A 14,593-nucleotide genomic window follows, 5' to 3' on the forward strand; every position below is an offset into this window, starting at 1 on the left:
ATAACATATTAATATCAAGCCTGCATAAGCCTGGAGTCGTGGAGTGGTTTTAAAATGGCATTCTTTCTCCGTACGTAACAGGACAACAGTAGCCAAAATGTCCCCGTCTTTTTCAGGTGTCAAAGCAATAAAACATGGAGTGCCTCAAGGTTCCCCTTGACCTTATACTATCTAACATTTATGTTGCATTGATGGCCCAGCTCATTCGTTCCTTTAGCATCTCTTTTTTTCACGAAGCAGGTGGATGATACACCGCTAATCATTCAGTGTGACTGTCCTTCGAACTCAGGCAACTTAAAAAAAATGTTGATCTGCAGTGACAAATTTGATGAAATATAACGCCCTAAAATTACATCTGGATAAAACAGAAGAAATAATATTGGGTCACGGAAATTGGGGGCCTTCTGATTTGAGTTTTCCACCAATTTCTAAACGTAGGTTACTACCTGGACGATGAGCTTACTCGAACTACTCAAGTCATTAAGATTTGGGTGACCTGTTTAAATGTTGAAGAAAAGGTCCTCTTCTTCCACTAGAATGTTGAAAACAAAAATTTCAAGCATTGATAAACTTGAGCCTCAACTACTGCAACAGCCTCTAACCAGGAGCCCCCCAAAATTGCTCAGTAAGCTTCAAGCCACATGAATGATCTTTGTCTGGATTGATGTGCAGATGTCACTCTCTACAGATGTCAGTTAAATTGGCTACCTTAAGAAAGAAAAAAAAGAGTCATTTAAAATGATCTTCTTTGCTCAAAGAGCAATAACCAACACAGGTCCCTCTTACTTATTTATTTATTTATTTATTTATTCAAAGTTTTATATAGCGCGAACAAGATCCTTACAGATATCAGAGCGCTTCACAATGACAGGGTAGGGGCAGTAGGAATGAACAGAGATAATGGAAGCAGAATAATAGTCACTGACATGGTAGGATAATAATAACATACATAAAACATATCAATATACAAACAGGTAGTAAATCCCAGAAATATATTTCTAACAGGCTTCTTTGCTCAGCTTCTAACTTTAATGTGATTACCACTTTCAGAAAAACATTAGAATTCTCTTCTTGTGTCCCTTAGGTCCACTAATTACCATTTTCAATTCATGAAACTACTAAAAAAGCAATGTATTTGAATAGGAACTGTTTGGGTTTTAGTTAAATATGTTGTGTTCCCAGTTTAAGCTCATTGTTATTGTCAACATTTTCAGCGCCCCAGGACTCCTACGGGAGGCAGCCATGTTTTACTAACTTATAAAATATAACATAACTAACAATCTGCTGCTTCTCATAAACTCTGCTTAATAGGCCTTTCTGTTGTGCAACTTGAGTAATACTTTATGGCTTGTAACCAATGTTTATGGAAAGACTTAACTGGGCCTGCTAGAGTTCAAGGCACTGAATGGCAGCTGATAAATCTAAGGCTATGCTAAATTTAGAAGAGTCTCTGATCTCAGCTGTTTTGTGACCATGCACCCCCTGCGGTGCAGGCCTAGTCCCATACCAGTCTGACTCCATGTGCATCTCAACTGAAATATACTCAGACCCTTCAAAGAAAAATCTGTATCCTAACAGAGCATCAGGTATGCTTCCTCTACCATTCTGTTGTGAGCTCAATAACTGTTGCTGTCTTGGAATCTCTCCTACCTATTGATGTGTTATCAGCTCTGGGGGTGTGGGCGGGCAGACGTGTATTTGTGCATGTTTTGTTTATGCTGCTGTGACATTTCAATACGCAAGCACCAAAGTAAATAACTTTGACAACATTTAGTTAAACTCTAGTTCCCTTCTCTGACCCCCCCTTCGCAGCACAACATATTTGATGTGATTGACCAGGTCTTCATAAGATATGACCCAGTACCATAGTGATGTCTCATTGATAATGTCTCTCTCAACAGATCACCTTTAAAATGCTTGTAAATGATTATAATAATGAGTTGTTTTTGGAGACTTCCCATTTTTAGTAAAACTGACAGGCAAGTTTTTAGAGAGTAGAATCTTTACTTCCGAGAAGTCGTTTTCAGATACAAAGTCTAAATTGTGCTTCAAGGAGGTTTGGTCACTTCTGAATGAGCTTCAGCTTTCCCTGGTGTAGTCAACTGTTCTTCACTTTAAGGAATTTATTTTCATCTGGGACCCATCCATCACCAGTCCTCTAGGAGCTGAGTCCTGGTTGCTTGCAGAGCAGAGGGCTTTGCACGAGGGCTTAGACTGGCAGCATCCTTGATAAATAGGTAGCAGTCAACAGCAGCGTTAAACCGCAGCCCAGGAGACACAACTCACAGGTTCTCCACTTTAAGTGCTGTAAGTCCTGTACTGATAGGTCTTAACCAGCAACTCATGGATGGAGCCAAAGACACTGAAGGTGATATCTTTCACATGCTGACCCCCATTGTCATCACTCTCAGTCATGTAGTAACATTTAATTTGCTAATACAGGGTTAGGGAATAGGTAAAAAATGGAAGCTGCACCATTAAACCAAACTCTTAGACTCTTATTGAAATGATCTTCCTTTTTGGTGCCTTCATGACCTCAAAGTTCAGGGATAGCAAGAGTTGCGCTAGTTGTACCGAAGGATCAACCATGAGAACCAGCTTCACCCGGGCTGCCGCTAAATGGCACCTATGCAGTAACTTGCTGTAGTCTGTTCAGACATCCAATCCAATTCTAGACTGCTAGCTCATACGCCCAAGCCCGAAAATGCTGCCCTTGCCACTGTGCTGTGTGATCCACTAGCATGGTGTCTTCTGGCTTAGCTCATCCACGGAGGATTCTATTGAGGTGAAGCGACTCAGGAGCTAGTCACAGCAGCCTGAAGCTTTCTTCTTTCGAAGGTGCAGGAACCTTGGTCTAAAGAAAAGAAAAGATGTGAGAGATTGTAAAATAAGGTAAGGCAACTTGTTAGCCATAAACTGAGTTGTAGGTCACAGGGGAGATTTACCAACTTTTCACGTGCCCACTGCAGGAGCCGCAAATGCTGCGCTACGTGGAATGGAGAGAAGAGGAGAGTGCCCTATTTACTAAAATAAGGCACTCTCCTCCCCTCTCACTGGAGCTGGAATCAGCTGCCGTGCGCCAATGGTGCACCTTTGCACCAGGATGCATGGGTGTCTCTGTGAGTCTAGCATAGGTTTTGTACTGGAAGGGTACCCTTCCAGTACAAAATACTATGCTGAGACTCACTTTAAATCTTTTCCCTCTTTGTATGTGTGCTGTATATTTCAGCACACATACAAAGTCGGAAAAGGAAGGAGAAATGAAAGCATTTCCCCTTTCTTGTGCCTACTTGAAAGGGGTGCAGTTTTCTCATGCTAAACCCAATCCACATTACTTAGCAAATTGGATTTCAGCTTGGGTGGCTTCATATGAACGCCCATGCTCCACCCATGGTACGCCACTATGGTGCAAAGTAATGCAAAGCAGCGAAATGTGCTGCTTAGAGTTACTTCTCCATTGTAAATTGGAAAAAGAAAATTTGCACCGATTTGCATCACTTTTGTGACGCAAACACGGCGCCAAATCTGAGTAAATCTCCCTCACCAGTCCTCAGTTTACCCACACTCAGATGCTACACCTCAGGAAGTGTACGAAAAAAAAGGCACATCCTATCTGTACCTGGCTTATATCGACATATAGAGGCGGTCGCAAATGTTCGCCCAGTAAAACTGTGCGGAGAAATGGAAACTTAGTTCTTCACACCAGAATGCTAGGTTGGAACAGATGTTCATCATAACATGCTGAAACACAAACATAGGGTCTCTTTAGAGGCAATGCTCTTTCCATGGTATGGAGCATCCTAGACACCCTTTTGAATGTGCTTTATGCACTTTTGATACCATGCCTAATCTCTGACACTTAGCGCTCACTGTCACAAGGTGTTGATAATAACACAATTTCTTTTGCTTTACTGTATTTTTTTAACCATCTTAACTGAAGTTTTATTATCAACAGTTCAGCGAGTACAGTAGTGCATATTATCCTGTCAAAAAACATCTTTGTAGGCAGTAATTAACAAGAGCCTCTTATCCTTGTACATGCATTAGCAGTAGTCAAGAAGTACATGTTCCATAAATTCAGCAAATATTTCAAACATTTCAGGCAATGAGCCAGTTTAATTGCCGGCGTGAAGAATGCTAAGGAAGAATGGAAAAAAACATTCGCTATACATTAGCAGCATGTAGGCCACCCATGACATCCAGCAAATTGGGGCACGCCCTGCTTCAATTCTCAACTTGTGTCATAAAAGCATCATCACTACGCTTGCAACGCTCCACCCATGTAAAGGGCAGGGGTAAGGGGGAGATAACAGGGAGTGAAAGGGAGACCACCCTTCCAGTCTAGTTCCAATGTGCTGTAACAGTGCAATGCTGCTCAGTCCAAAGACAGTGGAGTTGTCGTATGGTCCCTGAAGGGAGTCTAAAAGATCTTCCCAATGTGCTGCAATGGGCCACTTCCACAGTCCACGCACTTCTTTCCACCTTAGTGCTGTAGCATCGCCTTACACCACTTAATGGTTGCTGCCCGCCAAAGCCCCATTACGGGTGGCACGCTACCCTTCCAGTGCATAGCGATCAATCTAGGTACCATTAGTAGTGCCGAATCTTTCAAGCGGTTTGTGGCCTCTCTGGCCCTTCGGCGCCCACAAAGTTTCAGCACACTGATAGCTACACAGTTGGGGTTGGTTCAGCCCGTTATTCAGGCATGGGTGTTCGTGACCTCCAACTAAAGGCTGCCATTCATAGGGTAATTCTAAAACACATGTAATGTGTCTAATCCGGCTTCACTGCAGCCCAGTGTAGACCCTGGGCAGATTTTGTAGAGTCTTGCCGGGGTGAGGTATGCCCTGTGCAAGATGTTGTATTGTATACACTGAAAGCGGGCACTGTGGGAGACCTTTCGTGGGTAGAGTAGAACCCTGTCCCATTCCTTTTGGGTCAATCGGAGGCCCATATCACCCTCCCAGGTTCTTCTGAGGGGGTCTAAGGGGTTGTGTGATGGGTGGGAAAGGGCTCTAGTCAGCCAGGTTATTAGTTGACAACCATTCCCCATAGTGTGCATTGTTTGTATGAGTGGATGTGGATTAGGCTCGGTATCGACTATACCCCACACTGTCCCCAATTCAGCCATTAGCCAGCCGTAGGCCAAGAAGTGACCCACCAGAAGGCCCACATCATCAGTTAGCTGATCAAAGGGGATGAGGTCTCTATCATAGAACAGATCGCCCAGTGTGCTCACGCCTGCAGATTCCCCGAGTGTCACTCCCTCTTCGCCGGTCTGCTCTCTAAATGCTCGTATGGACCAAAATTGGATCCCAGGGGCATATTGAGGCATGTCCTGCACGAGGTGCAGGCTCCTCCCGAAGCTATCATAGGTCACCCGCAGCAAGCCACCAACCGACGGGGCGTCCCTTGAGGGAGAATCACCTCCCGCACCATCTGCTGTGCTCTGCGCCTGGAGACCAATCTCAACTCCTCAGTGTGTCTCAAATTAGCCTCTAGATAGTAATGTTCTAAATTTAGAGGACCAAGCCCACCTTTCTCCACTAGGAGTTGCAACTTGGCCGTGGGGGTCATAAAAATGAGCGATACTAGGCAGTAAATGCTGCATGTATGTCATCATGGCTAGTGGCAATCAATGTTGTATCGCAGTCCCTAGTGTAGTAGCTCCTCAGTAGCCAAACCAGCAGGCGGCTTGGCTTACTGCCCTTGGCATGCATCCTGACTTGGTATGCCCCATAGTCGAGCCACACTAGTAACTCTTTAAGGGGGGGCATGCTGTTCTTGTTGCACAGACAAAGTGGTCCTCGCAGTGGGATCGTCCCGTGCAGTATTCTTGAGTATGCCCAGCGATGCCTCCTCTTAAATCAATTCGCAACAGAGGGCGGCTTGCCTGCCCACTACAGAGTGCATGCAGTGTCACCATATAACCTCCTTGAATGCCTCCCATTCCACCAATCTAGTAGTGGCGTCTCATGCTTAACTGTATTACTTGTATGAGGCCCACAAATTCAAGCATAGACAGTCATACAGGATGCCTCTGACAAACTGCTGGGAAATTGATACATTGAGTCCCTCTGGTCCTACCCTGATGGGACACTGCTACAAGGTGCAACTCTAACCAACAGACTCACACCAGCAAAGATGCCTGCTCATGGGGAAGCAATGGCACAACTTGTGGACTAGCAAAACGCTGGTACAATGACATAATGCCACTATAGTCACTACAGATCACCAATGACACAGCATCTGCCCTATGTCCTTCCCAGCGTTACGCTGGGACACTGATTAAAGATGTCCCATCATAGCATAAAGGATCCTCGGCAAGTAGTGTCCCCATGCTCCAAATTGGGAATCTGGCTCAAGTTGAACAGTGACATCTAGCTGAAAATGCCATGTTCAGTAATTCACACTGAATATAGAGTGCATGACCTCCTCTTGATGCTATGAAACATACATTTTTCAATTATCATGTCTAGCTTGGAGGATGAGTGCAAAGAGCGTATTTAGAAGTTCAACTGCATCTCTCTGTAAAACATACTTGCCACAGAAGTCCTTATGAATGGAAATGAGGTGCAGGCGCAAGTCAGGACATGTTGACAACCACTTGTTCACCATTTCTGGATGTCGCGGGTCCACCTCAAGAAATACACTTCTGGAAGGGAGAATGAACACTAACTATTACATTAAGTCATTTTGGCAGCAAACATACAATCAGAATGTGGAACTGACTACAAACCATTTAAGAGGATAGTCTTTGTAAACTCACGTGAACTGGTTCTTTGAATAACTTATATTTCCTAACTCTCCTGGGATACAAGCAATGAAAGAAGTGAAACCTTTACTGTGCCAGTTTCTAACAGGGGGCACTGGTGACAAGTGATTTTAAATATGTATGAGATTCACACTTGGGGTGCTGTACTTATTGTGTGTGGTATTCAAACTATGCCACCCTAATGTACTGTACGACTAATGTCAGAGAGACAAGGGAGGACCGGCATGTTACCCTATTTATACCCAACTTGGTTATTCCACATGCAATTGTTTGTTTTTCACTGCATATCATTGCATTCATAGCAATAGAATATGAGCAGTGCTAGAGAGTGGTGGCTGACAGTCTGAAAAGGTTCAGGTCGAGACACCCAGATAGGCGAAGGATTACGGCTGTAGTTGAGTTCATCAATCAGTTTTCGAACTGCCTAGAGCAGTACTAGGCTTACCAGCCAGGCTAGCACCTTGCAGGCAAGTTTGAACATATAACTCCAATACTTTGGGAGCTTCATTGGTTGCCCATGTTGGCCAAAATCAAACTTTCCACAAAGTCATTCATGAAACCACCCCACCGTATCTTGGTGATTTCTTAGGTCTCTTTGTGGTTTAACAGGCCTAAGAAATCACACAACATTCCTCGAAAACTCCAAGTTTTGAACCTCAACAACTCAAAGGTAATCCTTCTCTGGTCTGACCTCCTCAGCCTAGAGCTCTCCTCTCAGTACTCTGCCACAAACTCATCTCCTTCAAAAACAACTAAACAACTAATGATCCTTCATTCAGATAATAGCTACTCTAATGTCCTATAGCGAATACACGAACTCAACCATCAAACACTCAATTCTTCATTATCTGGTGTAATGTTGATTGTTCAATTGCTCTACTCCCTCCCCCATCTCAGTGTAATCCTTATTTGCCTATTGAGGTGTTTCAATGTAAAAAAACCCTCATAAGCTGCCTGCCACACAAGGTTTTACCTCATGCACCACAAAATGAAGACAAAGCTTTGATGATAAACTCTTGATGTAACACAGACAAGAGATAAGCAGGTACCCAGATATTAGCTGAATTGCACAGCGTAAGACAAGAAATCCCTGCTTCTAAGCTTAACGAAATTGTGCTACCCTGGGCAAATATTAAATTTCAAGAAGACTCCTTTTTCTTCACTATCACGTTTGAGAGAGCCTTTAATACCTACATTCAAGATGTGCACTATACACAAACCTCTTGCTTTTGGTTTAATAGAATAGAATGTTGCTTGTCGGCAGAAAAACTATACCCCACTTATATGGGATACACATGACTGCTGACTTGCCTTTTAGTTCAGTGATGGCATTGTCAGGAGGAAGGGGGCAGGAATGCTATTAATGTTTGAAAACTATCACTTTTATTAAATACATCTCAATGTAGTGATATAATCTGGAGTACTAAAATGCATACATGTGTTAAAGAATACACTTTCTTAGAATTCTGAAGCAACTTCATCATATTTTAACATGAGGTTTGTTACATGCCTTACACATCAAATAATATTGTCAGGGCTCGTGCACAGGTTCCTAGAGCCAAGCCAGTGTCTTGGCTTGGCTCTGGCTTGGCTTTCCATGTTAATGTGTTAACTCACCCACCTCTATGGTAAATATCAGTATCTACCACACATACTGTCCAGTAAATACCCACCACCACAGGACCTCGTCCAATGGGTATGTTTTAGCCACTGAACTAGGATATTTGACATCTAAGCTCAGAATTATGATCAAAATAAACACCTGGTTCCAATGCTGGGGAAGGCCCATAACATCACAAAGTGACAATTCCCTGGGAGGGGCAGACCATTTTGCCTTGTTATCAGATTCACGGACACCCCCGTTTTGGTCTAGTTCACTAATTGGAAATGTGGAAACAGGAGACTTGGGTTTAATTTGCAGCCTCCTATTTGGCTAAGGATACACTCTTAGGCAATCCCTTTTCTGAACTTAATGCTCTGCTGCTCCCTTTTCGGCAAGATTGAGAATATTTTGATTAAATGTAACAACTGCTAGTCAACATGTATTAAAAAAAGGACTGAATATTACCTGGGATGAAAGATGCCCAGTCACAAGGTACACTGGTAAATATGTAGCCTTTACAGCAAGTAGTACTGCACTACAGTCCTAGGTCTATAAATGTAATCAACGGGTTGATCATGAGCAACTAATAATCTCCTTTTGCCCCGTCCACTAATCTGACAATTTGTTCCGACACTTTGAAACAGTCTTGATGTAAAAAAAAAAGGCACAAATGGCGTACTCCCTGAACAGGTCTTGAGCATGGGAAGATGAGGGGAGAGGATGTGGCGTTACGGCCAGAGCTGCCGGCTGTGGAACTGAGGAACCAGGTTTGAGTCTCGACATCGGCTAAACATCCTGTGATTCTGGAGAAATCATTTATCCTCCCTGGGCCTAAAAAAACAATGCGTCATTGTGCAATGTAAACAGGGCTCATGTAAAGTGCTCCACTATCTTCGGGTCAAGTTTGCGCTATACCTATATAAAAATGCAAATACAATTTATTTCAATCACTCATTTAAGACTTTTTGCATCTCAATAGCTGAAGGTGCTCCTGAATCAGCATAGTGCAGTACCCCTCCTGTGCTATAATGCCTCCTTGCCTGCTCCTGACTAGCATCTCTTTCACAGCTTGTTGGACCTGGCTCTTTTGGCAGGCTCACACCGCAACTTTTTGCTTTTGCCTAGCCTATTTCTGTAACCAGGTGTTGGTGATTTTAGGCCTCTGAGCACTTTTTCACTGTGGTACAGTGTAAAGTGCGTGAGCTCTCTGTGTATGTGGGGTGAGTGGCCTGCCCTCCCATAGGAATGCATGGGGAATATGTGTGTCCATGGTAGTTCCTGATGTGTGGGGAGTGCAGGGTCGAGTTTGGTATGTGCGAACTCGAGAGATTGAATGCTGCGCGATGATGTGTGCGGCTTTAATGTGTCTAGTGTGGAAGTGCCAATTCTAGAAGTTGGTGTGTCTGTGCAGTGAATGTGCTGGCTTGTGATTGGCTGGAGCTGGCTGGTGTGCCTGGCTCCAGAAGTCAGGATGAGTCTGCCCCGGTGGTGAATGGGAGATCTGCATGATTGATGTGAGGGAGGAGTACACCTGGGACCTGAATAGGGCTGGGCTTTCCCCACACAATGCTGGCTCCGCGCCCTGTGGTGCGACTGATGACCCTAGCCTGGCCAGTGAATGGGAAGAGGGGCTGAGCACCACACAGTGCTCCAAAACCAGTTGCATCTGGTTTTCCCTTCACCCTGTAGCCACAGACAAAGGGAAATGGTGTATAAAAAGAGGCTGTGACCTCATTTAAAATGTTCTTGTTTCTGACTGGAATCTACCAGGGGCGTGCTGCTGCTGGGGCCCAGGGGAAGGCTTGCCTCCCTGGGCCCTGCCCAGCCCCTGGATTGCTGGAGGACTTCTTTTGGACCCTTCTGCCTGGCCCGAGGATGGCTGGGAGACTTTCTTCTTGCCCTGGAGACCTTTTGCTGGGACCCTTTTGCCCTGTGAGTCTTTCCTTGGGGGCTTGATGGTTGCTGTGCCCCAGAACCTAGTGGGTGCCTTATTTTTCCTAAAGGAGCGCTTTGTTTCCGCCCTGCAGCAATGGGCTGCAGTGTGTGCTGGGGATTCTCCCTGCCTTGTGCTCCTCGCAGGTGCCCACCCTGCATTATGCCCATTTATATTGATAATTACGGGTGTCACCCCATTTATTTAATTATTTAGGCGCAGGTGCCCACCCTACGCCTTCCTTCTTATTTATACTCTAATTCGAGGGTGCCCACCCCTCATTTTGCCCCCGAGAATCACCGTCGCGGCCCGAGCCGCAGTAAAAGATTGCAGCCACCCGCGGCCCACCTGGTTGTGGGCGGGGCCGCAGGACGGAAGAGGAAGGGCGGCCATGATACTCCGGGGCTTCCGGTGCAAAGGGGAAGCCCCACGCGCCGGCCGGAAAACGATGAGGAGTGAAGGGAGAAGCGTTTGTCAGGGCAGGACTCCCGTGTGCTGAAGGGAGCCCCGCCTGCCTTTGCCCGTAAAGCCCCGGGTCCCAGGAGGGGGCCCGGGTGAAGAGGAGACCGTCGAGAGAAGTGCCGCCATCCCCGTGAAGAGGAGCCTCTAGTGAGCAGCCCGGTGAGTGAGGAAGGGCTGGGGGGGCTCCGTGGGGAATGTTGATGGTGCCTGATCGGGGCACAGGGTGATGTGCGGTTCTGAGCGGCCCCGTCCTGCAGGGCCGCTCCAACGTAGCCATGGTAAATTAAAAGGGGCCAGAGGGCCCGTGAGCCTTTTGGTTGGTGCCCCCAGTAGGGGGCTGATCTTCACAGCGGCACCGCAGTTGCGGGTAGCTGCAACGAGGCAGGCATGATTTTGGTCCCGAAGCCAGCCTGCTCTACGTGCCCAATGCCCACCAGTGCTTGGAGGCATATTTTCTTAAGAGAGCATTGTGGGCACATTTATTTAAAACGGCAGCTGGTCGCTCACCCGAGTTTAAGGGGCCATGTGTTTATTTCCGAGCCCAGATGGCTCCAGATGTTGCCTGAGCCTGAATGGCTCCACCGTCCTAGCTTATGGGGCCTCTAGAGCCCGAGGGGCTCCCCCATTACTGCCAGAGGGGCCCGTGGTTGCCCCAGTTGTAGGATAGGCATGTCGAGAGGCCCGTGTTTCCCCCATGGGATGCCTTAGTGTCTGGTGGACATCTTTATTTATCAGAGCCCTGGGTGGCTCCAGCCTGCGCATATTTGTTTTCAGAGCCAGATGGCTCAGTCTGGCGCAGTTTGGGTCCTAGGGCCAGTGAGGGCCCTGTCGCAGTTTTGCTGATTCCCAGCTGCCCAGCAATTAGTGGGCAGCTGCACCATTTAGGCGCCAAGGGAGAGAGTCCCTGAGAGTCCCTGAGAGGGACAGAAGTGGCACGGAGGTGCCAGGCCTTCTCCAGCTGCGCAGCACTTAGTGCCAGCTGCAGCGTTAAGGCCCTTGTGCTTTGTCCCAGCTGCCCAGGAAGAAGTGGGCAGCTGCAACGTTTAGGTTTGTGCCGGTGGCGCACCCCTGACTGGCGCTGCATTGGCAGCACGCCCTGACATTCTGGACACAGGGCATTTGAGCCCCTCCTTGAGATGGCCAGTTTGCCAGGGAGGCTGGTATGTGGATAGGGCGCAAGGCCCTAAAGTGATTTTTGTGCAATGTGAACTTCCACTATGTTTGTGATGATAATTGCCTCATGGGATTTATGGGCTAGAGTGATGTGGTGCTAGGAAATGTATGGTTTATAGTATGTTTGGCGCACCCTGTATCTGATACCTCTAAAACTTTGGTTTGTGATTATGAGGTTGTTTTACCTATGTAGGTTTATGCTATTGAGATGTTTTCACTCTGTGAGTTACGCCCCTAAATGTGAGTTATTCTTAGGGAGTAGGGTCTAATGTGTTTAGACTAGTGAGGAGATTGCCTACTGTATTTCTACTGGTGAGGCCTAAAGTGATTTATGCATAATGTGCTTTGCCTTTATGCTTGTGTTATACTTATATACTAATTTGCATACAGCCAGGTTCTGAAACTGGGATGGTGCAATGAGCTAAAAAACGGTGTTGGATCTAGCCCTGATCTTTTGACTGGGTGAGAGTATTCTGCTTAATTCAGAGACTCTGTCCCTCACCACCCCTTGTTGTAAATATTTTTGTCCACCCTAAGCGTGGAAGGGTATACTCAGACATGAGTCCCTTGCTCATTGCACCATCAGGATTCAAGCAAGCCGGGCCGAAGACGGCTGTAATGCCAGAAACCGGTCCCCGGAAGCTTGTTTCCTTCCCAGTGTCAGAATTGGCTTTTGTAGTTTGGTTTGCCCTGTTCCCATCATGCACTGGGACAGGAACAGACTAATTTGCATACAGCCAGGTTCTGAAACTGGGATGGTGCAATGAGCTAAAAAACGGTGTTGGATCTAGCCCTGATCTTTTGACTGGGTGAGAGTATTCTGCTTAATTCAGAGACTCTGTCCCTCACCACCCCTTGTTGTAAATATTTTTGTCCACCCTAAGCGTGGAAGGGTATACTCAGACATGAGTCCCTTGCTCATTGCACCATCAGGATTCAAGCAAGCCGGGCCGAAGACGGCTGTAATGCCAGAAACCGGTCCCCGGAAGCTTGTTTCCTTCCCAGTGTCAGAATTGGCTTTTGTAGTTTGGTTTGCCCTGTTCCCATCATGCACTGGGACAGGAACAGACTAATTTGCATACAGCCAGGTTCTGAAACTGGGATGGTGCAATGAGCTAAAAAACGGTGTTGGATCTAGCCCTGATCTTTTGACTGGGTGAGAGTATTCTGCTTAATTCAGAGACTCTGTCCCTCACCACCCCTTGTTGTAAATATTTTTGTCCACCCTAAGCGTGAAAGGGTATACTCAGACATGAGTCCCTTGCTCATTGCACCATCAGGATTCAAGCAAGCCGGGCCGAAGACGGCTGTAATGCCAGAAACCGGTCCCCGGAAGCTTGTTTCCTTCCCAGTGTCAGAATTGGCTTTTGTAGTTTGGTTTGCCCTGTTCCCATCATGCACTGGGACAGGAACAGACTAATTTGCATACAGCCAGGTTCTGAAACTGGGATGGTGCAATGAGCTAAAAAACGGTGTTGGATCTAGCCCTGATCTTTTGACTGGGTGAGAGTATTCTGCTTAATTCAGAGACTCTGTCCCTCACCACCCCTTGTTGTAAATATACTTATAAAGGTGCTCATGCTTAGAAGTTTGCTTTGCCTAGTATGTTATACTAGTGAGTTTGTGTCCCTGCGTGATCTAGGCCTATGGTTATTAGTATTGCGTAGTGTGTACCTACCTTTACCAGTGGTTACTGGTGGTGTTCTACAATTGTCAGTTTGTGCTACAACTGATCTAAGTACTAGTTCTAACAAGTGCTTGTTTCTGACAGTGGCCCACGTGGCACTGTCCTATGTAAATAATCCTGTGTGAATATTGCCCGTGCCAGTTGGCACAATGTATATTGTGTGATACTATCTGATGTGTTTTTGATAATACAAAAGTTATTTTTATATACCCTTGCGTGGAGTTCCTTTTGTGTCGTGCCTGGGATGTTGTTGCTGTGTGCGTGCGAAAATGCTTTACACATCGCCTCCGGGATAAGCCTGTCTGCTCGTGCCAAGCTACCAAGGGGGTGAACAGGGGTCATCTTGGCGTGTGACTCCCCTTGCCCTGACTAGAATGGTGGTTTCTGCCTGGCTTGGGCGCCAGCCTTAGCCAACCAGAAATACCAGTTCTAACATTGGTGATCAGCAGTGAGGATTAGGACTTGTGTTTGCGCAGTACCACAGTGACAGCTGGCTACATTACAAAACTCTGCATTTTAGATAGTCACATGTAGAGGATTATTGTTTGTGATTTTGTTTTTCCTCAAGAGTGTCATTTTCAAATGGTGTTCCTGCGCTTTATGTTTAGTGGCAGAAGAGAGAAAATGACAGGGTGGGAGGCCAGTAGATAGGGAGTCCCTTGCTGGGTCCAGTGCCCAATCCCTGTTCCTGTCCCCAGAGGTATGGGTAGATGGAAGAGAGGGAGTGTGCAGGAGAAAAGGCTAGCTCGGTAGGGTGGTTATCCCGAGTGTAGTGTGTGTGTCTGGATTCCCCAATATGGTAGGATCCAGTGGTGGCAGCTAAAATGTGTCCAGTGCGTGAAGTCCCATTCCCAGTTCCCAGAGTATGGTGCCTGGTGCTCAGTAAGAGGTGTACAGGTTGAGAGTCAGGGGCAGTGAGGAACTGTCTCACCAGTCTGGAGGGGGAGTGTGTGGATGAGT

At 46.3% G+C, this 14,593-nt stretch overlaps 1 protein-coding gene across 5 annotated transcripts in view; it reads right to left on the reverse strand.

Moving 5' to 3' along the window:
- Window positions 1-789: 789 nt before the first annotated feature.
- HEMK1 (HemK methyltransferase 1, mitochondrial release factors N(5)-glutamine) overlaps window positions 790-14,593 on the reverse strand; it is a 259,343-nt gene continuing 245,539 nt past the window's right edge. For all 5 annotated transcript variants that reach the window (XM_078661300.1, XM_078661299.1, XM_078661298.1 and 2 more), the window contains 2 exons: window positions 6,542-6,655; window positions 790-2,854 (listed from right to left, as the gene is read on the reverse strand). In XM_078661300.1, the coding sequence (XP_078517426.1) occupies window positions 2,803-2,854; window positions 6,542-6,655 (166 nt within the window). In that variant the 3' untranslated portion in view covers window positions 790-2,802. The remainder of the gene's footprint in view (window positions 2,855-6,541; window positions 6,656-14,593) is intronic.

The sequence above is a fragment of the Lissotriton helveticus genome, chromosome 9 (assembly GCF_964261635.1).
Source record: "Lissotriton helveticus chromosome 9, aLisHel1.1, whole genome shotgun sequence".
NCBI classification, from domain to species: domain Eukaryota; kingdom Metazoa; phylum Chordata; class Amphibia; order Caudata; family Salamandridae; genus Lissotriton; species Lissotriton helveticus.